Source organism: Eubalaena glacialis, chromosome 7 (assembly GCF_028564815.1).
Source record: "Eubalaena glacialis isolate mEubGla1 chromosome 7, mEubGla1.1.hap2.+ XY, whole genome shotgun sequence".
In the NCBI taxonomy this organism is placed as follows: Eukaryota; Metazoa; Chordata; class Mammalia; order Artiodactyla; family Balaenidae; genus Eubalaena; species Eubalaena glacialis.
The window spans coordinates 103806867-103832994 of NC_083722.1; the positions used below are offsets into that span (position 1 = coordinate 103806867).

Consider the following 26128-nt stretch of genomic DNA (forward strand, 5'->3'; position numbering starts at 1 on the left):
CACACACACACACACACCCCGCCCCAAACCAACAAAGCAGTAGTTCCCCATCGTCATCCCGTAGTCTCTCCCTTCTGTCATAAATGTCTTTATATCATTGATTTGTTTACAGGTGGATCTAAACCAAGTCCATATACCACATCTGTTTGACATATCTCTTAAGTCTTTTTAAAAATTTTAAAATGTTTCTCTCCACTTTTTTTTTAACTTTTTATGTGTTGAAGAAAATAGTTTATTACTATTTCTGTAGAATTTTTTACATTTGGATTTTGTTTTCTGCATCTCTGCAGTGTTGATTTACATGTTTCTTTATTTTCTCTACTTCCTATAAATTAGGTTTTTTTAATTAATTTTTATTGTAGTTGCTTTACAATGTTGTGTTAGTTTCTGTTGTACAGCAAAATGAATCAGCTATATGTAAATTAGTTAATATATCCAAAAGCTTGGTCAGGTTCAGGTTGATCTTTCTTTCTCTTTTCTTTTCTCCTTTCTTTCTGTTCTTTTCTCCTTCCTCCCTCCCTCCCTTCCTTGCTTCCTTCCTTCCTCCCTCCCTCCCTTCCTTCCTTCTTTTCTTTCTTCCCCTCCCTCTTTCCCCCTCCCTCTTTCCCCCTCCCTCTTTCCCCCTCCCTCTTTCCCCCTCCCTCTCTCCACCCCCCTATCCTGAAAGTTCAACCTAAGTACAATTCCTGGAATGCCATAAACAGAATTTCAGAGGGGCAGAACCTCATTAATGAAGGGGCTCCTGCTGAGGGATGGGTTACAAGACCAGGCATCTATAGCACTATCTTTTTTCTTAATCTTGAAGTCATGTCCGGAGAGATTGCTTCACGAGTGATTTTACCGTTTGCATTGAAGAAGCAACCAAAACTATATAAACAGAAATTTAGCTTAAGAAATCAGAAGAGAAGAAATCTAGGTGAGAAATGGAAACTGTATCTGTGCAGTTCTTTAAGAAACCCCGTCTTGTTCTTGTTTGGTACAGCAAGGTTTCTTGTGTGAGTTTCAGAAGCCCTGTTCTTACCTTTGCTCAATGGGCTGGCGTTACCTACAGCAGACTGCTCTTGGAAGTAAAGAAAGCCCTTGGCTCACTCTCTCAGAACACCTTCCACACATTGGGGGAGGTGTGAAACTTGGGGCTAAAACATTCCTTGCTTCCAATCTGGTGCCCTGTGTGCATTGTGCAAAGCCTACTCTTGTCCCACACACCTTGACTCACTGCATATACCTTTACCTGCACCTGTGTGGAAATCAAAAATAGAAGAGTAGAAGGAAACTCAGCTGTGATGATTAAATAGTCTTCTGGGAAGCATCCTGCATGGAAAAAGGTTAGAAGTGAGGGTCTGTGGCTAGACACTCTTTAATACCTTTGCTAGAGTTGTTTTTGAGTCTGTAACATAGTATTTGCTGTGTTCACTGCAGAACATGAGGATGTTAGTGGTTCAATTACAGTCACATTTTTGTCATCGAAGGTGGAGGATCACTTGTTTTGCTGCTGCTGTTGTTGTTCCTCTGCCAGCCCTTTGGCCGTTTCTCTGGGCATTAACTTTTCCACCCAAGGAGAGGTCAGGGAAGACCATGATGGTGGTTGTCAAAACCACCCGTTTCCTCCTTGCAGGAAACGCAAGCGAAACCTTCAGTGGGGGTAAGAGGATGTAAAAATCATGGCTAGCATGAACTTTGAGATTATTTGTGGCTCTAAACTAAAGTTGAAACTGGAAAGAAACAAAGGGGAAAACTCCAGGTTCATCGTTTTTCCATGTGGAGATGTGGACGGAACCATTTAGCGGATGGTCTATAAGGTATAGTGAAGTAACAGGGATGGGGAATGGTACCCAAGAAAGCGTTGTGAGGGTTTAACATGAAACCATGAAAAGTGCTTAGCGCAGAGCCTGGTGCCCAGGAAGAACACAACAAGCGCAGGCTGCCTGTGGTACTGTGACAGGGACGCCCATCGTTCTCTTCACGAGCTGCTAGGCTCATTCAACCTCACCTCCAAATAGAGGCACAGCAGCAGTGAAGGCTTTTTGTCTCAATCCAGAACTTCTGACTTTCCTTCAATTGGTATTTCTTGCTATGGGTTGTTACCCCCAGATTCTATGAATGGGGTCACTGTTAAAAAAAAACAACAAAACAAATTTGCATAAAACAGAATCTTATTTTACCATTGATTGGCATTCATCTTAAAAGAGAAAGGTATACCCATGAGAGGGAAAATAGTTATCCAGTAAACCAAGTTATTTGTTTATTTATTATTATTATTATTATTTTTAACAACTTTATTGGAGTATAATTGCTTTACAATGGTGTGTTAGTTTCTGCTTTATAACAAAGTGAATCAGTTATACATATACATATGTTCCCATATCTCTTCCCTCTTGCATCTCCCTCCCTCCCTCCCTCCCTATCCCGCCCCTCTAGGTGGTCACAAAGCACCGAGCTGATCTCCCTGTGCTATGCGGCTGCTTCCCACTAGCTGTCTATTTTACGTTTGGTAGTGTATATATGTCCGTGCCACTCTCTCACTTTGTCCCAGCTTACCCTTCCCCCTCCCCATATCCTCAAGTCCATTCTCTAGTAGGTCTGTGTCTTTATTTCCGTTTTGCCACTAGGTTCTTCCTGACCGTTTTTTTTTTTTTTTTTTAATAAAGTATGGGAGGGACTGCGGTAGCATTTTAATAAGGCTTGCCTGGTAACTGTAGTATTTTTAGAACCCTGCAACCTTTTCTAGTGCTCCAGGATATCCACCCTGCTTTCCTTGCATCCTTTTTACCCAGAATCTAGCAGTTCTGTCAGCACCTATATATGCCCTGACTCTATTTTCAGAGCTCCTGCGACATATTCTTTTCATGTTTTTATTAGTGTGTTTATCATTTGCAGTGTACCCAAGCATTAGTATTTTAGTTAATTATATACAGTACTACTCAGGACTTTAGCCTCAAGAAATTTTTAAGTTTGTGGCTTTACATTCAATAAAATATATTTGTGTAATGCAGCATTTAAAAACACAGTCAGCACGAGCATATATAACTTCCAAGAGGTCTTCCCGATGCAAATAACTGCAATTAATATGTGAAATCAAAATACAAATTATAATTTATCACTCCCATAGAAACATATGGTAAACATTGGGCCAGTTGTTCAAATCTGCAGGACTGTTTTGGTAGGTTTTTCAGTTCGCACTAGCAAATATCTTTGGTTTGTTTCCTGCCTATGCCCAACCTCCTCTTCCTTTTGGTTTTCGTATTGCAGTGGGATTGTTTATATTAATAATTTCAGATCCATAATTTCTTACATTTTCTGTGCCTTTTTTTTCTCCCTAATAGTTTGCTCATGCATATTAACTAAGGCATATATTCTGAGAAAGCAGTATGTTAAAATGGGCAAAATAAGCAGATCTTTCAAAGAGAGAAGACTTCACCAGCAGAACGAACACTAGAAATTCTGGTTGTGAGAGGGTTTGTAGATTATTCTTGTGTAGTGCAGCTGAAAATTTATTCAACATAAGCTCAAAGGAGTGTGCATTTTGAAGATAAATACTGAACTATTTGGGTAAAAATAACATTACATCAGAAAATTGGGAGACTTTAAAAGGAAAGCTTCTTTGCATGCTGGAGAAATAAAAAATAATTAATGCTTCAGAGTTCTCCTTGTTTTATCTAAACCTCAAACCCTTTCCTGGGAAATTTGATGAAAAGGATGAACTTCATTCAAGAAAAGAATATAACAACATCTCAGTTCATCAGAAAGCCTGAAAGAATGAGCTGTTAACCCAGAACTGATTGAAAATGCTTTCTTTTTTTTCTATTTCAAGCTACATTGTTAAAAATATTTCTTAAAACTACCCTTTTTTCCCGCACTTTTGGGGGGAAGAAGGTGTACTTACGCTAGTCCCTTGAGATGTTGTAAAATGGTACATGAATAGAAGTGTAGTGTTCAGGTAAACCTGGAAAACATTGAGTATCAAGCTGTAGTTAAATGGATAAGCCATTGAGTATGTCACTTGGAAAAAAAAAAAGTAGGGTAATTCTAGGCTTGGCCAACTCACAGCTCGATTGTATTTTCACATCGTTGCCACATTTTTATTCTGCTGTTGTTCGTATGCTGGGTAATTGCCTCAGGACTGCAAAATGACTAGAGTAAATGCAGTGTGTGTGTGTGTGTTTGTGTGTTTGTGTGTGTGTGTGTGTGTGTGTTGGGGGGTGTGATTGTTTTGATGCAGTTGAGTTCATCTCTCTTTAAGAGCAAATTAACTTTCTCAGGAGTTCCCCAATAAACTTTTTCTGAAAATTTTTATTGAAATATAGTTGATTTGCAATGTTATGTTAGTTTCAGGTGTACAGCAAAGTGATTCAGTTACACACACACACACACACACACACACACATACACATATGTATTCTTTTTTAGGTTCTTTTCCATTATAGGTTATTACAAGATACTGAGAGTAGTTCCCTGTGCTATACAGTAGGTCCTTGTTGTTTATCTATTTTATATACAGTAGTGTGTATTTGTTAATCCCAAACTCCTAATTTATCCTTCCCCCACTTTCCCCTTTGGAAACCATAGGTTTGTTATCTATGTCTGTGGATCTGTTTCTGTTTTGTAAATAAGTTATTTTGTATCATTTTATATGTGGAACCCAATAAACTCTTTTCTTTCATCTCATTATCTAGACTTGTAACCCATGCCTGTTTCTAAATCAGCCCTTGCCAAGGAGGAAACTGGACTGGCTTAGACAAATGAGGATAGACTCAATGAGGCTCAGGAGAGGTCCTGAACCCCTCACTCCTTTGGTGGCCGCCGATATCTGAAGAGAAGCAGATTTCAGTTAGGGGAGTAGGGGAGGGGTGCTAGATGAGTAACCAGAGACTCTGACCTTGGCACGCAGTTGCATCTGCCACAGTAGGGGAAATAAAGTTAGCCTTTTTTGTTGTTGTTGTTAACTTGCCAGTTCTGATTTTCTTGAAGTAAGGCTACGTTTTTCAAGTCCTGGTAACCCCAAAGACAAATGTACCTGTGTTTCTCAGAGCCCTTAATAAGCTAACATACCTGATGACTCTTCAAGAGAGGGGTAAAACCTATAATGTTTCAAACATAATGAAATATTTCATTATTTAAAATACTGCAGTTATTTTTCAAGGCATTCTTTCTGAGATGAATGTCTTTATGAATGCAGGCTAGAAACTCCTCTCCTGAATTACTAGTCTGAACCCGTTTCATAGTATGTATTTTAGAATGGTCGTAGTGCCATCAAGACTGCCTTTTTAAGTACTCTAAAAAATAAGAGAAATTTGTAAAGTAGCAGATTATAAAATTATTAGAAAATGAATTGCCTTATAACATAAGTATAGTAAAATGTTAATGTAAGAATCTAGTTGGTGAGGTCACTGTAAAGTTCTTTCAACCTTCCTCTGTGTTTAAAACTTTTTGTGATAGAAAGTTGAAAAATAATAAAACAACCACAACAAAACAAAGAATAGCTTTTATGTATGCAACCAAAAACCAGAGGAAGTACTTAGCAAAGAAAACCATATTTATAATTGCAAAACTAAGTAAAATACCAAGGCTAACTTTCCACGAAACACTCAAAACCTATGTGAGAAAACATTTTAAAACACTATTGAAGGAAGCAAAAGTAGCCTTGAGCAAATGAAAAGACACACGTAGGAATTCTCACCTTTGTAAAAATTTCTGTTCTGGCTAAGTTGATTTATAAATACAGCATAAACTCAACATCAAGTATTTATTTTTCTTTTCTCAAGATAGATTAGTAGTTAATAAAGCTCATTTGAGTAAATAAACAAAAATTAACATAAAATTTGAAAAAGAAAGAACAATTATGGTGAGAGAGGGGCTAACTCTACCAGTTATTAAAATATGTTATAAAGAGTTTGTAATTGAAGCTGTACTGTTGGCCCATGAATAGACAAACCAAACAGTGAAACAAATTTTAAAAATCCAGAAATAGATCTAATTATGCATGGAAAACTTAATATATAATAAAGGAAGCACTTCAAATCAGTGAGAAAAGATGAACTGGCCTATAACTAGGAAGCTATATGGAAAAAGCTAAAATTTTGATTCTTCATACTGCATACCAGAATGTATTCCAAGTGGATGAAATATCTAAGTTTAAAAAATAAAATTATACAAGAAGAAAACACGGATGGAATATTCTGTAGCCTGGGGTGGGAGCATTTTTTCAAACCATGATTGAAAATCCAGAAGCAATAAGAAGAAAATAAATTGATAATTTTTTTTAGAAAAACATTTTTTAATCTAATATAATTTTATTTGGAAAATACCTAAAGTGAGTAAAAGAAAAATAACAAACTAGGAAAAATATTTTCAACTTAATCTCAAAGAATTAATATGCTTAATTAATAAAAAGTTTTCAAAAGTAGAGAAGAAAATGACCAAATTTTTATAAAAACAGTTTGCAGAAAAGAAATACAATAGCTTTTAACTATATGCAAAGATGTTCAACCTCCCCTATAGTAAGAAAAATACAAATAAAAATAGACTGTGGTAGCATTTCTCACCTAGCTGATTGACAGAAATCCAAGTTTGAGGACGTACTTGGTTGTCAAAGTTGTTGGGAAATGAACACTCTCTCTCTTTGCTGGTGGGAGAACAAAATGGTACAAATGCATTAGAGGGGAATTGGCCAATATTTAGCAAAAACACATACGAATTGACTCTTGAACAAAGCAATCCCGTTTCTCAGAATAAATCACCAAAATATTCCGGTAAGAACTGAAAAACACATACATGCCAAGGCTGCTCATTACACTGCATTTTTAGACTGTTGGTTAGACATTTATTCTAAGAATGTTATTTGTGTATTATGGAATCAAGCAAATAAATAGTTATAATGGTGTCATTAAGAACCAGGATTTTCCTCATGAAAAAAAAAATGAGGTAGAGGTGTAGGAGTGTCGAGTTAAGTAAAACTCCTGTAGTCCAGAATTTGAATTCAAAGTAGCAGTATGGATTCATGATGGATTTTATCTTTTTCAAAAAAGATTCCTCGGGCTTCCCTGGTGGCGCAGTGGTTGAGAGTCTGCCTGCCAATGCAGGGGACACGGGTTCGAGCCCTGGTCTGGGAAGATCCCACGTGCCGCGGAGCAACTAGGCCCGTGAGCCACAACTACTGAGCCTGCGCCTCTGGAGCCCGCGAGCCACAGCTACTGAGCCTGCGCGTCTGGAGCCCGTGCTCCGCAACGGGAGAGGCCGCGATAGTGAGAGGCCCGCGCACCGCGATGAAGAGTGGTCCCCGCTCGCCGCAGCTAGAGAAAGCCCTCACACAGAAACGAAGACCCAACACAGCCAAAAATAAATTAAAAAAAAAAAAAAAAAATTCTATGAGAACAAAGTTTAAAAAAAAAAAAAAAAGATTCCTGCTCCAGACACACTGAAAAGGCCTAGACCCAATGAACAGCAGTGAGCACGGGGTTGATTGGTACTTGAATGAGGTACATACAAAACAAAGAACTGTCTGCCGTTTGAGATATTAGTGTGTGCTCTGAAAAGGAAAAAATATGAATTCAAGTAATTTGGGGAAATTCTGAACTTCCTTCTTGGAAATTATACTTTATGTTATATTAAATACTCTGAAACCATCTCTCAGTAAAGAAACCTTATAACGTTTAACACAGTGGCTGTCGGGAACACTTTGTTTTGCAGGAGAAGGGACAGGGGTTGTAGAATCCCTACTGTTTCTTTCCTACACAAATGTGTCATAGAGAACAATCTGGGAAATACTGCTGCGAAAGTGAAATTCAATCTGTGGTTAATTATTTGTCATAGAGGGACACGAGGTCTAAAGAGAGTTTCTGGTATTACCATGTACTTAACGAATGCCTAATTTAATACAAGTATTGTTTAGAATCTACCAGATATTAAATGCTGTGTTCAGTGCTGGGGATATAAGGAAAAAAAAAAAAAGAAAGAAAGAAAGAAAAGGAAAGTCTGGTAGGGCATTAAAATATAGTGATATTATTAATTTTATAATAAAGATTTGAAATGTTTTATGAAAATCTTTAATTCTGATCAAGAAGCTAAGTGTAAGCAACCACTGGATTGTGCCACGGGGACAGAATTAAGTTATGATGGGCAAAAGCAAGGAGGGATATTTCTGGCAAAACAAGGGGCATGACCAAAGATAATTAACGTTAGAGCTGATGATGTATGGGAAAAATAGCCATACTTGTCTGGAGCAAAATATATATATGTTTTAAATTCTAGGAAAAGGGTGAGGTGGGGCCCATGAAGTGAGAGAAATGTTGGTTTGGGGTTCTGATAAACCTGAGCTGTCATCTGCTCTTCCTGTACATGGCCTTCGGAAGATGATTTAATTTCTGTAAGGCTCGGCTTTCCCATCTGTATAATGAGGACTAATAATATTTAACTGACAAAGTGAGGATGAAATAAAAATCATGTATATAAGGCTTCCAAGACAGTGGAGGACACTTCATCACTGCCAGTTCTTACTGTTGTTAGGCAGATAGGAACGAAATGATGAACACCCTGTGTTGTCAGGGGAAAGGGTTTGGATTTCATTTTGCGGGCAGTGGAGAACCACTGAAGAATTCTGAGCATGGGGGTGAAGTGATTAGCTCTGTGGTTTGGAGAAATGAACGTGGAGGAATCACTAAATGAAGAGAGACACCTAGCATTGTGTCCTGATGGGAGATGAGCAAAGCATAAATAGCGTATTGGTAGTGTGGCCAAAACTGTTCACTGTTTCAGGTGAGGTTTTGGCTATTCATTAGATATATGTATGTGGGAGGGTGGAGTAAGAGACAGGAAAGAAAGAAAAAATGACATCAGGGTTTCCAGCCTGAGCGTCAGAGCTGCCAGTAATACGCACAATTGAGACAGGCAACCCAGGAAGTAGAGCAGGTATATAGAAGAAAGTAATGAGTTCAGGGGTGGTATTTCATTAGTTTTCTATCATTTTCTTTTGGCCTATCACCTTTCTAGACTAAGTGAGCTTTGAAGATTTGCACGTGGCAGCCCAGCTTCTAATCGCAGCAATCCCTTGGTTCTATGGGGCCACTATGTTTTGAATAGTGTGTTGGCTTATTACAAGGGCTTTTATTGTGATCCTTTGAAGTGCTGCTTCTGAAATTTATCTAATACATCAGAAAGGTTAGTGTAATGTGCTCCAAAGTCAAATACCAAAAACTGTCAAAGCAACCGAACATGGTAGCCAAACATGGATGTGTGGCTTGCGCGACTGTACTCCTCAAAGCATTGTTTTCTTTAAGCATAGTTGAAAGTAAATGCAAATTGAGACATTCTACTCAACACCAATGTTTGTGTGTGTTTCTTGTTTTAATGTGCAGGACAGGAGAGAATTGGAAAAGATTCCAACTATGAGCAGGAGGGTAAAGTTCAGTTCGTGATTGACGCAGTGTACGCAATGGCTCATGCCCTTCATCACATGAACAAGGATCTCTGTGCTGACTACCGGGGTGTCTGTCCTGAGATGGAGCAAGCTGGGGGCAAGAAGTTGTTGAAGTATATCCGCAATGTGAATTTCAATGGTGAGTCTCCATGTTTGCTTTTTTCAGGCTGACATGGGGCCTTTATGTTGTAGAAAAGAACATCTAGAGAATGCCACACAACCCTAGTATGTCTAAAATACTATATATAAAAATGACAATTGCTCATGACGACAACATTGAAGCACTGAAAGATAACAAGTTACAATACTTTCTGAATCCGAGAAGTCAAATTATGCCCAGTATGGTGTTAATGTCCTTGTATACATCGAAATTCTAATATTCTGTCGTATGGTAAATGAGATAACCAGAATATCCAATGATATAACTTTGGGTGATACAGAACTTGGTGATATCCAAGTGTTTTGGCAATACAGCAACCTATTCATACTCATCCAGTATATGTCCACACAGATATTTCAAAATTCCAGTTTCTTGGTCAAGTGATATGTTTTGCTTGAGTTCATTAAATATATTTAGATGTCTCTATTCCAGTCTCTCCTGGAATCCTAAGTGTTGACATTATGTGTTTCATAAGTTAAGTAGTCGGATTGCAATTTACTCTTGAGTATGTGGATTATAGCATTTCAAATTATTGAATCAATTATATGAATGAGTAGTGAGTGAGCAAATGAATAAATAAATTCGGGGGGGTGGGTTATGGTTTGCCCTCTCTTTCTTAAAATAGAAGGACTTTTGCCAAGTTTTTTCTTGGTGAGTGTAAGCAGGAATAGGAGGGGATAAGAGGAAAAGGAAGGGACAGTTGCTCTAGGTACTCAAGTTAATGGAAGTAATGGTTGTAATTTTCCACACCAACCACATGTCACGTTACACATTTATTTCTCAAAGAATAAAACTTGGGCAGAAAGTAATTGGTTACCTAAAATAAATGGGTAGAGATGGGTGGGAAATATAACAGGAGATTTATTTTAGGAATTGGCTGACACTGTTATAGAGACTGACATACCCCATGATCTGCCATCTATAAGCTGGAGAACCGTAGAAGCAGTGGTGTAATTCAGTCGAAGTGTACAGGCCTTGGGATCAGAGGGTTGGTGGTGTAAGTCTTGATCTGTTTCTGAAAGCCAGAGAACTAGGAGCTCCAGTGTCTGAGAGCAGGAAAAAATGGGTGTCTCCACTCAAGCAGAGAGAGTGAATTTGCCCTTCTTCTGCCTTTGGTTCTATTCAGGCTTTCTAGGGATTGGATGATGCCTGCCCACATTGGGGAAGGTCACCTGCTTTATTCAGTTCAATGATTCAACAATTCTTTATTCATTTCAACAGTTCTTCCAGGAACATACTCATATACACAGAAATAAAGTTTTGCCAGCTATCAGGGCATCCCTAGTCAAGCTGACACATAAAATTAACCATCCTGAATGTCAATTATTTCTCAATTAAAAAATAACCATTGCATGGGGTAATACAAAATTTAATACAGTAATAAACCTAACTAAATTACATATGAATAACATAACCACGCTGAAGGCAGTGAGGAAGAAAGATAAAGAGTGCAAATAACTTTGGAAGACAGTATTTGACTATATACTATAAGACTGAAGACATGAATAACTGTACACAGATATTTCACAATCCCTAGGAACTTCGTATGTTTTTTTTCCCCACAATTGTGAAGATTATTTATGTCCACAAGAGGACTGAGAGATTTAATAAAAGATATTGTGGATAACGAGAGTCAGAGAAAGAAATTACTAATAAGGATGGGAGAAAGGTAAAATAACACTTGTTGTGTTGGATTAGAATGGAAGATACCAGCATGGGCTCATGGCTTTTAATACACATGCAGATGGGGAGGTAGGGAGATGGATATGGGTATGTTTGTGTGTGTACAAACCTCTACTGTCTAGTTCTGTCCACTGAGAGGGCCTAGGAGCCATGACACCCTGGTAGAAATGACTGCACTTGCACCCACATGTTATTTATAAATACCATTCTCCAGTGAAAAGAACTAGGGCTCCCTAGTGAAACTCTCAATTCAGGGGCCAGAGCAGGGCAAGTAGAAGATGAATTTGAAACCATGTTGTGCCACAAAGCAAGAAAGTGCTCAAAAACTGATGGGACCATGTCGAAAGGGCAAAGGAACCAACTTGAAGAAGATCCCACTGGCTAATTCTAGGCCAACAGTGGGTTAAGCTCATAGAATATAATGAATATCAATGAGTCCATACTAATAAATAAATAATTGAATTGGATACGTAAACGCAACAGAAGAGGCAGCACGATGGAATGAGGCAAAGATGGAAATACAAAACTCACCATTTTGCAAAGACCTCAGTAATAAGTGTTTCAGGCAAGAATCATCAATGGATGCTAAAATTATTGGGCTAAAAGTAGGATGAGAAATAAGATACTTGCATAGCCTCAAAGTGTCCTTCATCGTGGAACACATTAATTACAAAGGGGAAAAGAGCAGCTCTGAAGTGGAGAAACCTGGAAGACAGCACTTAACCAAGTTGTCAAGGTTAGTGTCACCAGTAATGAGACTTAACAACGTCACATGCTACTAATTATTAGAGAAATGCAAGTCAAAACTACAGTGAGGTACCACTTCACGCCAGTCAGAATGGCTGTTATGAAAAAGTCTACAAGTAATAAATACTGGAGAGGGTGTGGAGGAAAGGGAACCCTCCTACACTGTTGTTAGGAATGTAAATTAGTGCAGCCACTATGGAGAACAGTATGGAGGTTCCTTAAAAAACTAAAAATAGAGCTACCGTATCCCACTCCTGGGTGTATATCTGGAGAAAACCATAATTCAAAAAGATACATGCACCTCTATGTTCATAGCAGCACTATTTACAATAGCCAAGACATGGAAGCAACCTAAATGTCCATTGACAGATGAATGAATTAAGAAGATGTAGTTGGGAATTCCCTGGCAGTGCAGTGGTTAGGACTCTGTGCTTCCACTACAGAGGGCATGGGTTCGATCCCTGGTCCGGGAACTAATATCCCACATGCCATGCAGCGCAGCCAAAAGAAAAAAAAGAAGATGATGATGATGTGGTATATGTATGTATACAATGGAATACATAAAAAAGAATGAAATAATGCCATTTGCAGCAACATGGATGGACCTAGAGATTATCACACTAAGTGAAGTGAGCCAAAGACAAATATCATATGATATCGCTTATATATGGAATCTTAAAAAATGATACATATGAACTTATTTACAAAACAGAACTTACAGCTTCAAAAACAAACTTACGGTTATCAAAAGGGAAAGGTGGTGGGGAGGGATAAATTAGGAATTTTGGAGAAACATATACACACTACTATGTATAAAATAGATAAACAACAAGGGCCTACTGTATAGCACAGGGAATTTTACTCAATATTTTGTAATAACCTACATAGGAAAAGAATCTGAAAAGTGTCGTGTGTGTGTGTGTGTGTGTATATATATATATATATATATATATATATATATATATATATACTGAAAAGTGATTCACTGAATCACTTTGCTGTATGCCTGAAACTAACAAATAGTAAATCAATTCTTCTTCAATAAAACATTAATTTTAAAAAAAGATAACCCTGGGAAGGTTACAACATCACTTCTGAGGTCTTATTGCCAAAAATACATGACCTCCATCTAATGTTAAACAAACACCAGACATCCAAATTGAAGGTCATTTTACAAAATAACTGGCCAGTACTCTTCAAAAAGTGTTGAGGTCATGAGAACGACTGATGGAGGAATTGTTCCAGACTTAGAAGAAACTAAGGAGACATTACTATTAAATGCAATGTGGAAACATTGATTGATCTTAAACCAGGAAAAGGATATGAATGGGACAGTGGAGGAATTTTAATAACATTTGCGGATTAGTTTTAAATAGTATTACATCAATGTTAATTTCCTGGTTTAGATAATTATGTTATGGTTTAAAAAATCTTCTTGCTTTTCTGCTTGTAAATAATAATCCACTTAAACCCACAATATTGTATCAATCATTCAGGAGTTACCTAGTATCTGGGTGAAGAAGAACCATATCTGATTTTGGAACCAACAGTTTCCGAGTTAAGATGGAGACAAAAATGACTATAAATACAACCAGAAAAATGGTTTGACTACAAATTATCTTTTTTTCGTAGTTTCTTCCTTATCTTACAGAATCTCCTAAAATATATAACAAATTTTCCCAGAAAAAGCACACATAAATTTCATTACATATCCTGGGGTCAGTTTCTGCGCTTTGTATGCTGGTCCATAGATAAGCATCACAATTCTTTGGCCAGTAACAAAGAAGAGTCGTTTTGAGAATATTTTGGTGATTCTCATCTGATTCTTCTTCTAGATAATGCTTGCAGACTTTGGTTAGGACGGGCTTACCACTGATGAGCCAGAGATGCTGAGCTTCTGATTGGACACAGGCCCTACGTTTATCAAATGATTACTATGTGCCAGAAACTGTCCTAAGTACTTTTTGTGTATTGGCTTCTTTAATATTCATAATACTAAGTGGCTTAGATACTGTTATTTCCCCCCCCTTTTTTTTTTAGCAGATAAAGAAACTGATTCACAGAGAAAGTAAGAATCATGATGTCTAAAGCCATGCAGTTACGTATTGATGATGCTGTAACTGGTACCTAGGGTACCCAACCCCATGGCCTGCTCTCTTGACTTTGATTAAGCGTCTGAGAGAAAGGGCTTATTACAACATTCCTGCTGTTCCATCTTGGAGCACAGGCTCTGCGGGAGCTCACAGGCAGGGCCAATCCGTTCCCTCTCTTTGTCATCATTGTAGTCATGCTTTGTTGTCAACATAATCTCCTTTTCTCTGAGGGTATTCTTTCTGCCATATGAACAGGCAGGCAGGAGACCTCCAGGGCCATGTGACATTCATTAATGGTGGGACTCAACAGTTTTGTAAAGCAGAAGAAAAAAAAAAAACAAACTGTTAGATTTAGTTAAGCGGCTTTCATGTTGCTTTAAGTGAGCAACTATTAGGGTGAAAAGAAGCTTGACATTTTTTTACTCCTTCAATTTCCTGACTCTTAGATAAAGAAATCAAATTTTAGAGAGGGGAAAATATTTGTCCAACCACAGCTAGCAAATGACAGAGACAGACCTAGAACTCAAGTTTCTAGTCCATTGTGGAAAATGTAGCCTCTCTAATGCATGTTTTAGAAAGATCTTGATGTTTCTTGGTCTCAGTGAGCTTAATCGTGCTCTTCTGTTACTTCAGTACAGAATTTTCCATACCCCTGGGAGTTCTGTTCCAGACCAGTAGAGTACAGTTTAATAACTCCGACCTTCACATTTATGAAAGCATCAATTTAGGAAGTGATAATAGAATGCTCTAAAAGTATTGCTACATCTTCAGCAATCACTTAACCTCCTCTTGTGCACCAACAGAAAAGATGGCTAATTATGTCATCCCAAATGAATGCAATGACCTGAGCCTAAATTTTAGTTATCTTGATGTTGGATGTTGGCCTATCCAACCAGATGTCAATATTTGTCAATTTAACAAATTTGTTGTCTTGGATACACAACCTTAGAGAATTGTTATATAGTGAAGTCTTTAATGTGAAGCCTGTCTGTACCTAGATTTACTCCTTTCCAGAAAACAAATTGGGTTGGGGTATATTTTTATAAAGATGGCATATCTCATGTGGTCTTCTTGAAACATGAAGTTAGCTTTACTTCATCGAGGGTGAGATCTGTATTCCCTCCCCTTGAGTCTGAGTGAGCCTGTGGCTAATACAGAAGTGGCAATATGTGACTTCTATGGTACAGAATGCCATAGGGCTTCTGCATGGTTCTCTTGTGACTTATGTATTACGAACACAGCTACCATGTTAGGAGGAAGCCAAGAAGCCAAGGGTCAGGCTGCATGTGGGTGCTCCAGCCATAGCCCCAGCTGAAGTCACAGCTGATAGTCAGCATCCACTGTCAGACATGTGAGCTTCAAGCTGCCCCAGCTGATGTGAGTGGACCAGAGAGGCACTGTTTCTGCCAAGCCCTGCCCGAATTACAAAATACAGATTGTCATTTTTTTTTTGAGTGCCACGTTTTAGGATAGTTTGTTGAGCAGCAAAAGGGAACTGGAACACGAATCAAGGTAGCCTTTCTGGAATCTGTGCGTGGGGTGGTAAGAAGAGAAGAGAAAACCTGTCAGGTCGGTACTTTGATGCTGAAGACTGTTTTGTCATCGGAACATCGTATATCTCAAATCCTTCTTGATCCAGGAAAAAAAAAGGAATTTCATTCAGATACTCTCATCTGGGAAGGAGATTTCCTACTTGAGTGCATTCTCTCAGCCATTCTCTCCTCTCAGTATCCCGTCTTGTCAAGTGGCCCTGTTTCCTTTACTTTAGGACACTTGTGTTCTGGCCCTCATACATTGTGGAGGTTCCTGCGGAGGATCGCTTCTCCTTTGAGAACTTATTTATTTTCTCTGGATTTGTTTGATCCTTATTATTATTATTATTATTTGATATAGAGTTCACTGAACACAATCCCTCTTTTTCTCTTTCAAGAAGTTCAGGGGTGATGTTGAAAAGGAGTTGTGTGGGGAAAAAAAAAAAGCCTGAAAAATGCCAGATGCGTTGTAGAATCCATCAAAAAGGTCAAAGCCACACCATACATTGTTACACATCACTTAGGTAACGTATTCAGCTCTTCTGCCTTATTTTTTCTAAGCAGGAACTTTAATGAGAATGGAAAGGATTGTAAGGAGAGAGAGAGAGATGAGGCAGTATGTACCTTTCTGATGAATATTTACCTGGTGGGCTGAGATCCTTTGGAGCCCCAGGCCTCTGATATTCTTCCTCCATCCTCTCAAAGACTCTGAAAAGCTCACGTCCTATTATTTAATGACTAGAAGCTGTAGAATTAAAGCAAAGTACAACATGAATCCTAGTATCCAATGTGAAAGAAAAGAGAGGTGAGTATCTGAATATTAATGTCTTCCTGAAAAATAATAAGAAACACTTCTGTTGATTCCTCTACAGAGAGGGCTTAATGGGGTGTCTTTGTGGACCATGGGGATAGTGTCTAGGTGAAACAGAGAAGAAACAAATTGAAATGGTGCCCTTGGCCACACACAGATTCAGCCACTGATTCAAGTTCATAGGATCAAATCAGCGTTGCTCATAGATGAATGCCCATTCCCAGAGTGGATTCTAGCCTGCTGCTTGGAAAATTTTAAAAATGTTTACACCAATGGAGAAATTTAAATTAAATACCAGTTAGGAGAGACTCCTTCGATACATTGGAAAGCATTATTGGTCTGGGGGTCTGACGGCATGCATCAGGGTCTGGTCCTGAGATATTAGCAAAGAAAACAATAATAAAAGTGAAAACTATAAAAAAAAAACCATGGCCATCTATTGAGCATTTATTATGTAAAAGGCATGGGACTAAGCACCTTGCGTACATTGTTACATTTAATTCTTACTAACCCTATGACAAAAGTATTAGTGACACTCAGAAGTAGAGGAAGACTGAATAATTTGATACAGGTCACACATATAGGAAGTGGTAGACCTGGAATTTAAACCCTTTCTAGGGGATTCCAGAGCCAGTTATTGGGCACTATTCAAATTTAATGAGCAGAGTGGGCCTGAGGCAAATGATTGCCCTCTCTGAACCTAAGTATACTTCCTCACCTGTAAAATTAGGAAGCTCATTGCTCTGTGTCCTCCAGGTTTGTATTAGTTTCCTGTTGCTGCCATTAAAAGATTACCATATATTTGCTAGCTTAAACAACACACATTTATTATCTTATAGTTCTGTGGTTTGGAAGTCTGATACAGGTCTCTCTGAGTTTTAGTTAAGGTGAAGGCAGGGCTGGTTCCTTTTAGAGGCTCTGGGGGAGTATCTGCTTCCTTCCTTTTTCTAGCTTCTAAAGGCCACCTGCACTTCCGGGCCTCAGGACCCCTTCCTTGCATCACCCTAGCCTCCTGTTTTCCTCCTCACATCTTCTCCTTCCTCCTTTGACTCCTGCTGCCTCTTGTAAGGGCCATTGTGATTACACTGGGCCCACCTACATTATCCAGGATAATCTCTCCCATCTCATGACCCTTCATTTAATCATACCTGCAAAATCTCTTTGCCAAGTGTGATGACATTCACAGGTTCTGGGGGTTAGGACTTAGACCTACCTGGGGAACCATTTTGCAACCTACCACAAGCTCTGATTTTTTTTTTTTAAATAGGCAGAAGTGTCATAAAAGTCTGTGCCTGACACTTGTAAGATAGTGTGGAGTTCTTTTTAGCTGCCCCTGCATCCTGCCTACGTGCTGGACCCTCTCTTCCAGCAGGGGTAACTTTCAGCTCAGGATTGCAACTTCATATGCCTCTTGTCACCCAATATATTGTCCCTCTTTCTGGCCCCTTTTTTTTTTAACTTCATTCTTGTGTTGAGTGATCGTTTGTGTGAGATCACTCTCAGTGTCATGCCTGCTTCCTTAGTGTAGACACTCTTTTTAACTGTTTCAGGCGTTCTCTCTCCTGTCCAGTTAACGTGCCTTAGTTCTTTCATCCATGTCATCAATGCAAATACTACATTGGCCCAAATTCTGCAGAAGCTAATGACTACTAGCCAGATGCAGAGTTCTGCCACCATTAGAAGCTGCCATTTTTAATGAGAATTATCAAAAGTGCTTCATGCTCATTACCTAAGACTTACCCCATCCCTCCCCTAAAAATAGCAAAATGGTCTTCTGTTCTCAGTGATTCTGTTTCAGCCTGTAATTGATCTGTAAACTTCCTTGTAAACGGCAGGAAATACACTGTTTTCTGCTGGGAATATTGATCTAGTATTAACTTATGGGAAGAGCAGACAGTAGTCACATACGCTGAAGCCAGTGGTATTTTTCCTGTTTCTTATAGATCATGAGAGAAATAGCGCTCAGTTACAAACTTTTGGTGATTCTTCTGTAACTGCTGTATTGCTGAAAGTAAACAAAACTCACATCTTCTGTTCTTTGTATATGGTTTGCCACTTGTTCCACACGATTAATATTAAGGGACTTTTCACTCATATCCAACTTTGAATTTATATATTTTTTTCAAAACATGCATTAGTCTTTTTAAATTGACTTCAGTGTCTAATTGTGCCAAAACATTGGTTTTATCTTAAGACAGACATTTTAAATAAGACCCAAATAGAAAATTGAGAAAGAATCCATTGTTTATTAAGCATTCACCAGGCAAACTGCTAAGCATTTAAGACTGGTTATCGTTTAAAGCAAATTAGAAATAATCAGCCAAAAATATTTTTTAAATGCAATCAGTATTCAACTATGTATGTAAGTGAACTTCTGAGCTTGTTTTTTGATTCTCTTGTATTTCATTTTAAAGTGTGTTTATTATTTCTTGAAATGATTCTTTATTGACCACAATTTAGTGTTTGATGGACACTAAAATAATAATAACAACAACAACAAAGCTTAATATTTTCTCTTGAAGATAATGCATTTGATTGTTATTCCTTAAAAGAGAGGACAAAGTAGAATAAAATATTTTAAGATATTAAAAAATTGAGCTGTTCAAAGGGGGAAGCAAGTTGTCTTCCTACCTTCCATAATTAGCATTCACAGACCATCGTGATGACTTGCCCAGGAGTTTCAGGGGGCATCTTGGGGGAACCTATTAAACAGCAAGGCTACCTCCTAGCTACCTTGCTCATCACCAGGTCTCCAGACCATTACCCGGGAAGCAAGAGACAGAAGGAATCTCGTTTAACTCTAAAGTCTGTCTTTGTCTTGTCTTCACCAGGTAGTGCAGGCACCCCAGTCATGTTTAACAAGAATGGGGATGCCCCTGGGCGTTACGACATCTTCCAGTACCAGACCACAAACACCACCAACCCTGGTTACCGCCTGATCGGACAGTGGACAGATGAACTGCAGCTCAATGTGAGTTTTGCTTGTTCCTCTTCCTTTGCTTTTGTGATGAATGAACAGACTTTTAATATGCTCCCTGAGGCAGACGTTTCTTGTCTGTATGTTTGTGAGCATCCGCAAGTGAACATACAACTTGTTACGGGCATCAGCAGGGACTGATGACCAATAATAATACAGCAATGATAGCAATGATGATGGCGCAGATAGGAAATGTGTGTGGAGTTCATGCCTGACGTTATACTCGGCAACTATGTGAATCATCTTGTTTAATCTGAGGCTCTGATTGCTTTACAGACAAGTTACCAGCTAATACTTTAATACTTTGAGGAGATCTTAATCTTGGTCAAATTATTTTTCCCTTCTGTCCTTCCTTCCTTCCTTATTTGCTGGTGTTTTTGTTTGTTAGTTTGTTTGTTTTTACTGAGTCACTTTGGCTTATACTGAGAATCTCTGGGTAACATCAGTGTTAATTTCCATAACCACTCCTTCTTTCTGTAAAGCATAACCTTGAGTGAGCAAGCACTTCCTTGTGCAAGGTTATGTCAAAGTTCACTAGCCAGAGCCCATTAGGAAGTCATCTGTAGTCAAACACAGTTAGGTTTCTTTAACTCGCTGCATGAAAAACAAGCTCCTGCCACCAAAGCTTCTTCAGGATGTAGGAGTTCAGATGGGATTCACTGTAGAGTTTGGGCTGAGTTGGGTGTTTCTAAGAAGGTTTCAGGAAGCAGGGATCAGTTTTGGGTTAGGTCATCTTAAGAAGTAGAGACAATTTGATAAATCAGTGTCTTGGTGATTTTGATGTAGGAGGTGGGACGACAAGAGCTGGGCAAGAATTGTCACTAACAAAAAAACAGTAGACACTTATGTGAACTGGAAAAGGGAGATGTCTAGTTATTTTTGTGGTTGCAGAGCATCCTTGTTTGTGTCTAATTTCACACATGATGGCAGAGTGACCTTGTTTTGTCTTGTTCCACCATCATAATGGAGTGGCCTTGTGTGATTATCATTTACATTCCCCTGAAGTGGTTCTGTTTGGAATATGCCTGCCTAGGTGTTAGCTGACAGCTTTCCAACCACCTTTTTAAGTTTTGTTTTTTTTTCACTTTTTTAATATTTCAGGTTCAATATTCAATAATGTGCTTTTAATAATACTTACAATGCCCTATTTGAAATTAATGGTTAGTTTAAATGAATATACCCAGTCTTCCCAGGGAGTAAAGAACACACGGGCTAGGGTACCTCCACCCTGGCTGGGCCCAGCACAGCTGGAGCTCAGCACACCGTGCATCCCCTGCTTTTCTTCCCCTCCTGGGAGGGAACTTAAATAGGCCAGACCTGAGCCTGGTGGCTGAGGTCCTGGAGCCTGGGGGTGATGGCAGAAGTCAGAGCAGCAGGGGTGCTGCAGGGCCTCTTTTGCTGAGATGTGCTGGACTGTTTACACTTCAAGAAGTTCTACAGCAGGTCCTTTGATGTGGCATCAAGCTTGAGTATGACATTCACCAGGGATATTGTGGACAGGTATATTGGGTAAGGCTTATAAATCAGGTAGGGCTCGCCAAGGTCCACAAATCTACTTTGAAATAGTAATATATACAAACACGATTCTCTTGTGTCCGGCAGGGCCCTGCATTATTATGCGTTCTCCAGAGAAACAGAACCAATAAGACAGATAGATAGATAGATAGATAGATAGATAGATAGATAGATAGATAGATAGATAGATTATAAGAAATTGGCTCACAGTTCTTATGAAGGCTGAGAAGTCCCAAGATCTGCACTTGGCAAGCTGGAGACCCAAGAGAGTTAATGGTGTAAGCTCCAGTCTGAGTGTGAAGGCAGCAGAAGACTGATGTCCCAGCTCAAAGATAGACAGAGAGAAAGAGGATTCTCTCATATTCAGACTTTAATTGTGCTCAGCCCCTCAGATTATCTGAGGCGCACATACACTGGTGAGTAACTGCTTTATTCAGTCACCAATTCAAATGTGTATCTCATCCAGAAACTCCCTCACAGAGAGACCCTGTATAATGTATAACCAAATACTGGGGCACCCCCGTGGCCTCATCAAGTTGACACATACAAAGAACCATCACAGGCCCTATCCCAGAAAAGTCCTTCTAATGTCTCTTCCAAACCTGGAAATTATGCCATTAGCCTTTATTGGTGTACACCTTAGGAGGCACTTTGGAAATGATTGAGATCAGGGCTTTTTGAGAGTAGAATGCAAAATTGATGTCTTGGGGGCAGTAGAGCTTGGGTTGTGATTTTTAGAAGAAAGGATTGTGCATAAAGGGGTGGTTGATGAAGCCATGACAGGATGTTTACCTCCTTTGTACATTGTCCTGCGTGGCTGTGCTTGTATCTGTCCTGTTCTTTCTCTCTCAAGGTCCACCATCCCAGTGAGCTGACAGGAAGATTATTCTTTGTTTGGTTTGTATTTTAAGCTTTATACGAATGGTATCTTATTAGCCATTCAACAAGTAGGTTTTTTTGTTTGTTTGTTTGAAAGCACCTGTCATGTGATAAGCATTGTGGGAGGCAGTATGTACACAGTGGAAATCGAAATAAACATGGTCCCTGTTTGCACATAAGTGAACATCTAGGGCAGAGTTACATGGTAAACAAGAGACATGTGTGTGGAAATTCCCAAGTGTGGTAAGAGGCAGGGTGGGAGAAGGAATAATGGAGGTGGAGAGGGGCCTACTGGATGAGGAGCAGATGATGGGGGGAGAATGAGTGATCCACGGAGCAGGTCAGGAGGTGGGCACTGCCATGGTATAACTAAGGGAGGGGACGGGGAGGAGAAGTTAGGGCAGTAGGTAAGAGCCAGAGCAGGCAGTCCCTTGTAGGCCATGGTAAATATTTCTAAAATTTTATTCTCAGTGCATTTCAAAGCCACAGAGAAGTATTAAGCAAGGGAGTGACTGGATCAGAATTAGGAATAAAAATTATTTTGTCTGCTGAGAAGGTAATGAATAGCCAAGGGCAAGCATGGGAGTGGAAAGACCAATTAAGAGTGTACTGCAGTTGTCGAGCTAAAATAGAATGGCTTTGTGAAGGGGTTCTCAAACTTCAGTGTGCAACAGAACCATCTGGAAAGCTTGTAAAAACACATATTGCTGGGCCCACCCCCAGAGTTTCTGATTCAGAACATCTGGGAGTGGAAGGAGGCCCAAATATTTGCCTTTCTAAGGAGTCCCTGTGTTATGCTGATGGTATTTACTTTGAGACCACTGGATTAGAGAGTGTGGTAATAGTGGAGATGTAATGAAATGAGTGGAAACACGTGTATATATATATATATATATATGTATAATATATATATGTATATATGTATATGTACATACATCTATAATTACATATATATCTTAGAGGAAGAATAACATAATTTAGTGATGGATTCAGTACTGGGATTAAAGGGAAAATAATACTGGGTTTGAAGGAAAAATAATCAAGAGTGAATCCCACATTTTATAGCTTGAGGCCGTTTGGATGCTATAACAAGAGATTAGAGAGACTCCTGGGAGTGGGAGGAGAAAAATTGAGAATCTCAACTGAGTCTTCCCAAGTATATGAAAGCCTAAATGAAATGGATATAAATCTGAAGCTCAGAAAAGAGTTTCGGGTCATAGTTATAAAAAAAAATGTAAGTTGTTAATCTATAACTGGCCTAGAAATCCATTAGAGAAAGAGAGAGAGAGAAACTGTAATAGCAGAGAACCCAAGGCCCTGAAAAGCCTCATAGAAAATGACGCAGTTCCAGTCCAACTACTCTAAATAGCACCCAGTTTAAAAGATTCTGTTTCATTTGCCTGGAAAGTTGGGCCGACCATAAATACTTTGGACTTTTGCTTTTGTTTATGGAAGCTAGATCAGGGATGTATGCTTGACTTAGTACTAAATAGGAACATTTCTGATTCTACTTTGTCATGCTGAGAGTGGTATGGCGGGAAGAGCAGACAGGACCACACATCCTCAGCTGAACCTAGTAATTGATGCTCAGGATAGCATGCACCTTAAAGGTACAAATGGCTGAGCCAGGAACAGGGACAATTTTAGACCCGTGAAAGGCTGGGTTAATTCAGAGGGTGGCCACTGTGGTAAGTGGCCTTGGAAAGAGGTTACCATGTTGATGCCTTTTATGGGCTCCTTAAGATACTGTAAAGTCCAATTTGAATCACTAAGAGAAGACTAAAATGGAGGTAAATGCAGTGCTCAGAGGGCACTCCACCCTTCTCACTGGAGGCCCGGGCCATAGCCCATAGCCTGTCCAACGGTTGGGATCCTGTCCCTCCAGCATCACCGTGCTCAAGATATTACTTTTGCTCTAATTATTCTGATTCACTTAAAAGTTCTGTGAGAGTGGATTTGGGGCAAACTTAGTTCTGTAGGTTTGCTTTCTCCTAGTCAACGAAATAAAACAAAGTATGTCAAGTAACAAGTGTACTTCTCATTTACAGACTTGGGGGTACTCTTTCAATCCCCAGTTAGATCATCTTTAGCAAATGGAATTTTCTGGAGAGCTTTCTCTGTGGTCAGTAATTGCAAATGAGTTTCTTAGCTAAGAAGTCAAGGTTTTAGAGTCTTATAATCCCAGGGCCGTAGACCAGACTGCTTGCCATTCTGTACCCAATCCTCTGGAATTTAGATGCCTAGGAGTGCACTGTCTGTTACAGAATGCCACCCTGAGCCCTCACTGGCAGAGTAATAGCTGTAGGCCCTGTCTCCTCTCGGGCTAACACATGACCGCATGGTTTGCTACTACAGTATTTCTGCACCAACAAGAATTCATCAGAAGGAAATCATTGAGAGTAAAGCCATTCACTCTCCCACTTAACCACCCCTACAGAAAGAACCCTGATGTATTTTCTCAGGTTTGTACAGTATGATGCAGAGATTCCAGAAAACATATTTCCTGGCAGAGAAGCAGGCAAAGGGATAATGCAACCCTATCCATTGCTCGTCTGCAGGGTGTCAGGAAGGATGGAGCTACTGGAGATGCTGGGAGAAACGAGGGGCACGTCCCTGCCCTCGGAGTTCCCAGAATAGGATCAGGGCTCTGTAATTGATAAATTGCATTTACAGGATTTAGATAGGTTCTTATTTAAGGCGCTGACTTATATTTGAACTGGAATTCGAAGGATAAGTATTAGTTCCCAAGATGGAGAAGAGGAAAAAAAATATTTTAAAATGAATAATGCAGTCCTATTTAAAAATTGGGATGGGGAATATTTTGGGGAAAAAGGCAAGAAATGAAAAGTAGATAGTTTAAAAAATTATAAATGTATAATGTGAATAAACTCTACATCTGTTTTGCATATTAGAAACAAAGGTGACTTCTGTCATCTTTCAGTTATTTGCAATTAGTAGGAAATTTAGATACGCCTAAAATGTTCTTTTTTCAAATAACTGACATTCTTTAAAATCCCAAATTGTTGATTAAAGTTAAAAAAAAAACAAAACTACTCTTAATGGGCAGCTTCCTACAGTGAACTTCACACTCTCTTAAGTGGAAGGTTGAATAAATATCACTTAACCTTTACTGGCACCTCTGTCATCTGCCCATATGTAGGCTAGTCCAACTTTGTGATCTTCTGAGGTGTGGGGGGCTTTTTAAGTGATTTGTTCCCTGTTGAACTGACTTTCTACCTAGGGACTGAAAACTCCTAAAAGAATCTATGTTTTAATTATTGTTTTATGTACCTACTAGAACTAGTATCTGGAACACAGCAGCCATTTGGGCTTGTTGTTGTTGTTAATATATAAAGACACGTAAAATTAGCATGAACTCTTTTTAATGGTAGACATTTTCTACAGAAAGCAGCCACAGCACGCTTCTTCCCTCTGGGAAGAGCGCCCAAGCTTCCTTTTAGCCATGTGGTCTGCCTGGCATAGTTCCGAAGTCCAGGGGCCACACCTGATTTAGCCTAAGCCAGTCACCGTGGCCATAGTGATGATGGGCAGTAAACTGTCCAATCAGGATGAACCACTGGAAATCTGCCGGCCAATCCAACACCTCCTATTGGAGGCGGGTGTGGCCCTCAGGAGCCCCAGGGAGCCATTTGGAGGCTACAGAGCCAGGAGCTCCAGGGAAAATGAGGCAAAACTTAGGGAAACTAGGTGGAGGTGACATCCTTTGAGCCCTAGGAAACCTTTACTGGAAGCCATTTATAGCCCCTCTGGATTGTTCCCTTATCAATGAATGAAGGCGACTTAAGTGTGATAACTTTTCTATCTACTATCTCATTCACTACAGCAATCCAAAATGAAAAAAAATTGGTTTTGTTTTAATGTGCCCAAATTGGGGGAAATAAAATGTCAGCCTACCCTCAATAAGCAGAATTTTTTCAGATTTCATTAAACTGAGGTGATAAAAAATTGATTTTAAGAGTTGTGATTTTGTTAAATATTGAATCTTTCACGCCGGTTAGAATTTAGGCTTTCACGGGCGTTTAAAGACATTAAAAAGTACGGTTGACTGCGGCAATTACTGTTTAATCCAATTATCTCTCCCCAAATCAAGACTTACTTACCGTGCCCATAAAACTACTAATCACTCTATTGTTTCATAATTGCAACAGTAAAAATGTTTTAGAAGTCTAATCACACTCCTAATTTTCAGTGTACTGCGTGAGATATGGGGTAATGGATAGCCATAATCAATGTTGACAAAGAGAAAAATACATAAGTTGTCAAAATCTAGTACTTCTTTCAGCTTCAGTGTGAAGGCT

General features: G+C 39.2%; 1 protein-coding gene across 2 annotated transcripts in view; it reads left to right on the forward strand.

Moving 5' to 3' along the window:
• GRM7 (glutamate metabotropic receptor 7) overlaps positions 1-26128 on the forward strand; it is an 805916-nt gene that overhangs the window by 560396 nt on the left and 219392 nt on the right. For both annotated transcript variants that reach the window (XM_061195559.1, XM_061195560.1), the window contains exons 6-7: positions 9351-9551; positions 19270-19409. In XM_061195559.1, the coding sequence (XP_061051542.1) occupies positions 9351-9551; positions 19270-19409 (341 nt within the window). The remainder of the gene's footprint in view (positions 1-9350; positions 9552-19269; positions 19410-26128) is intronic.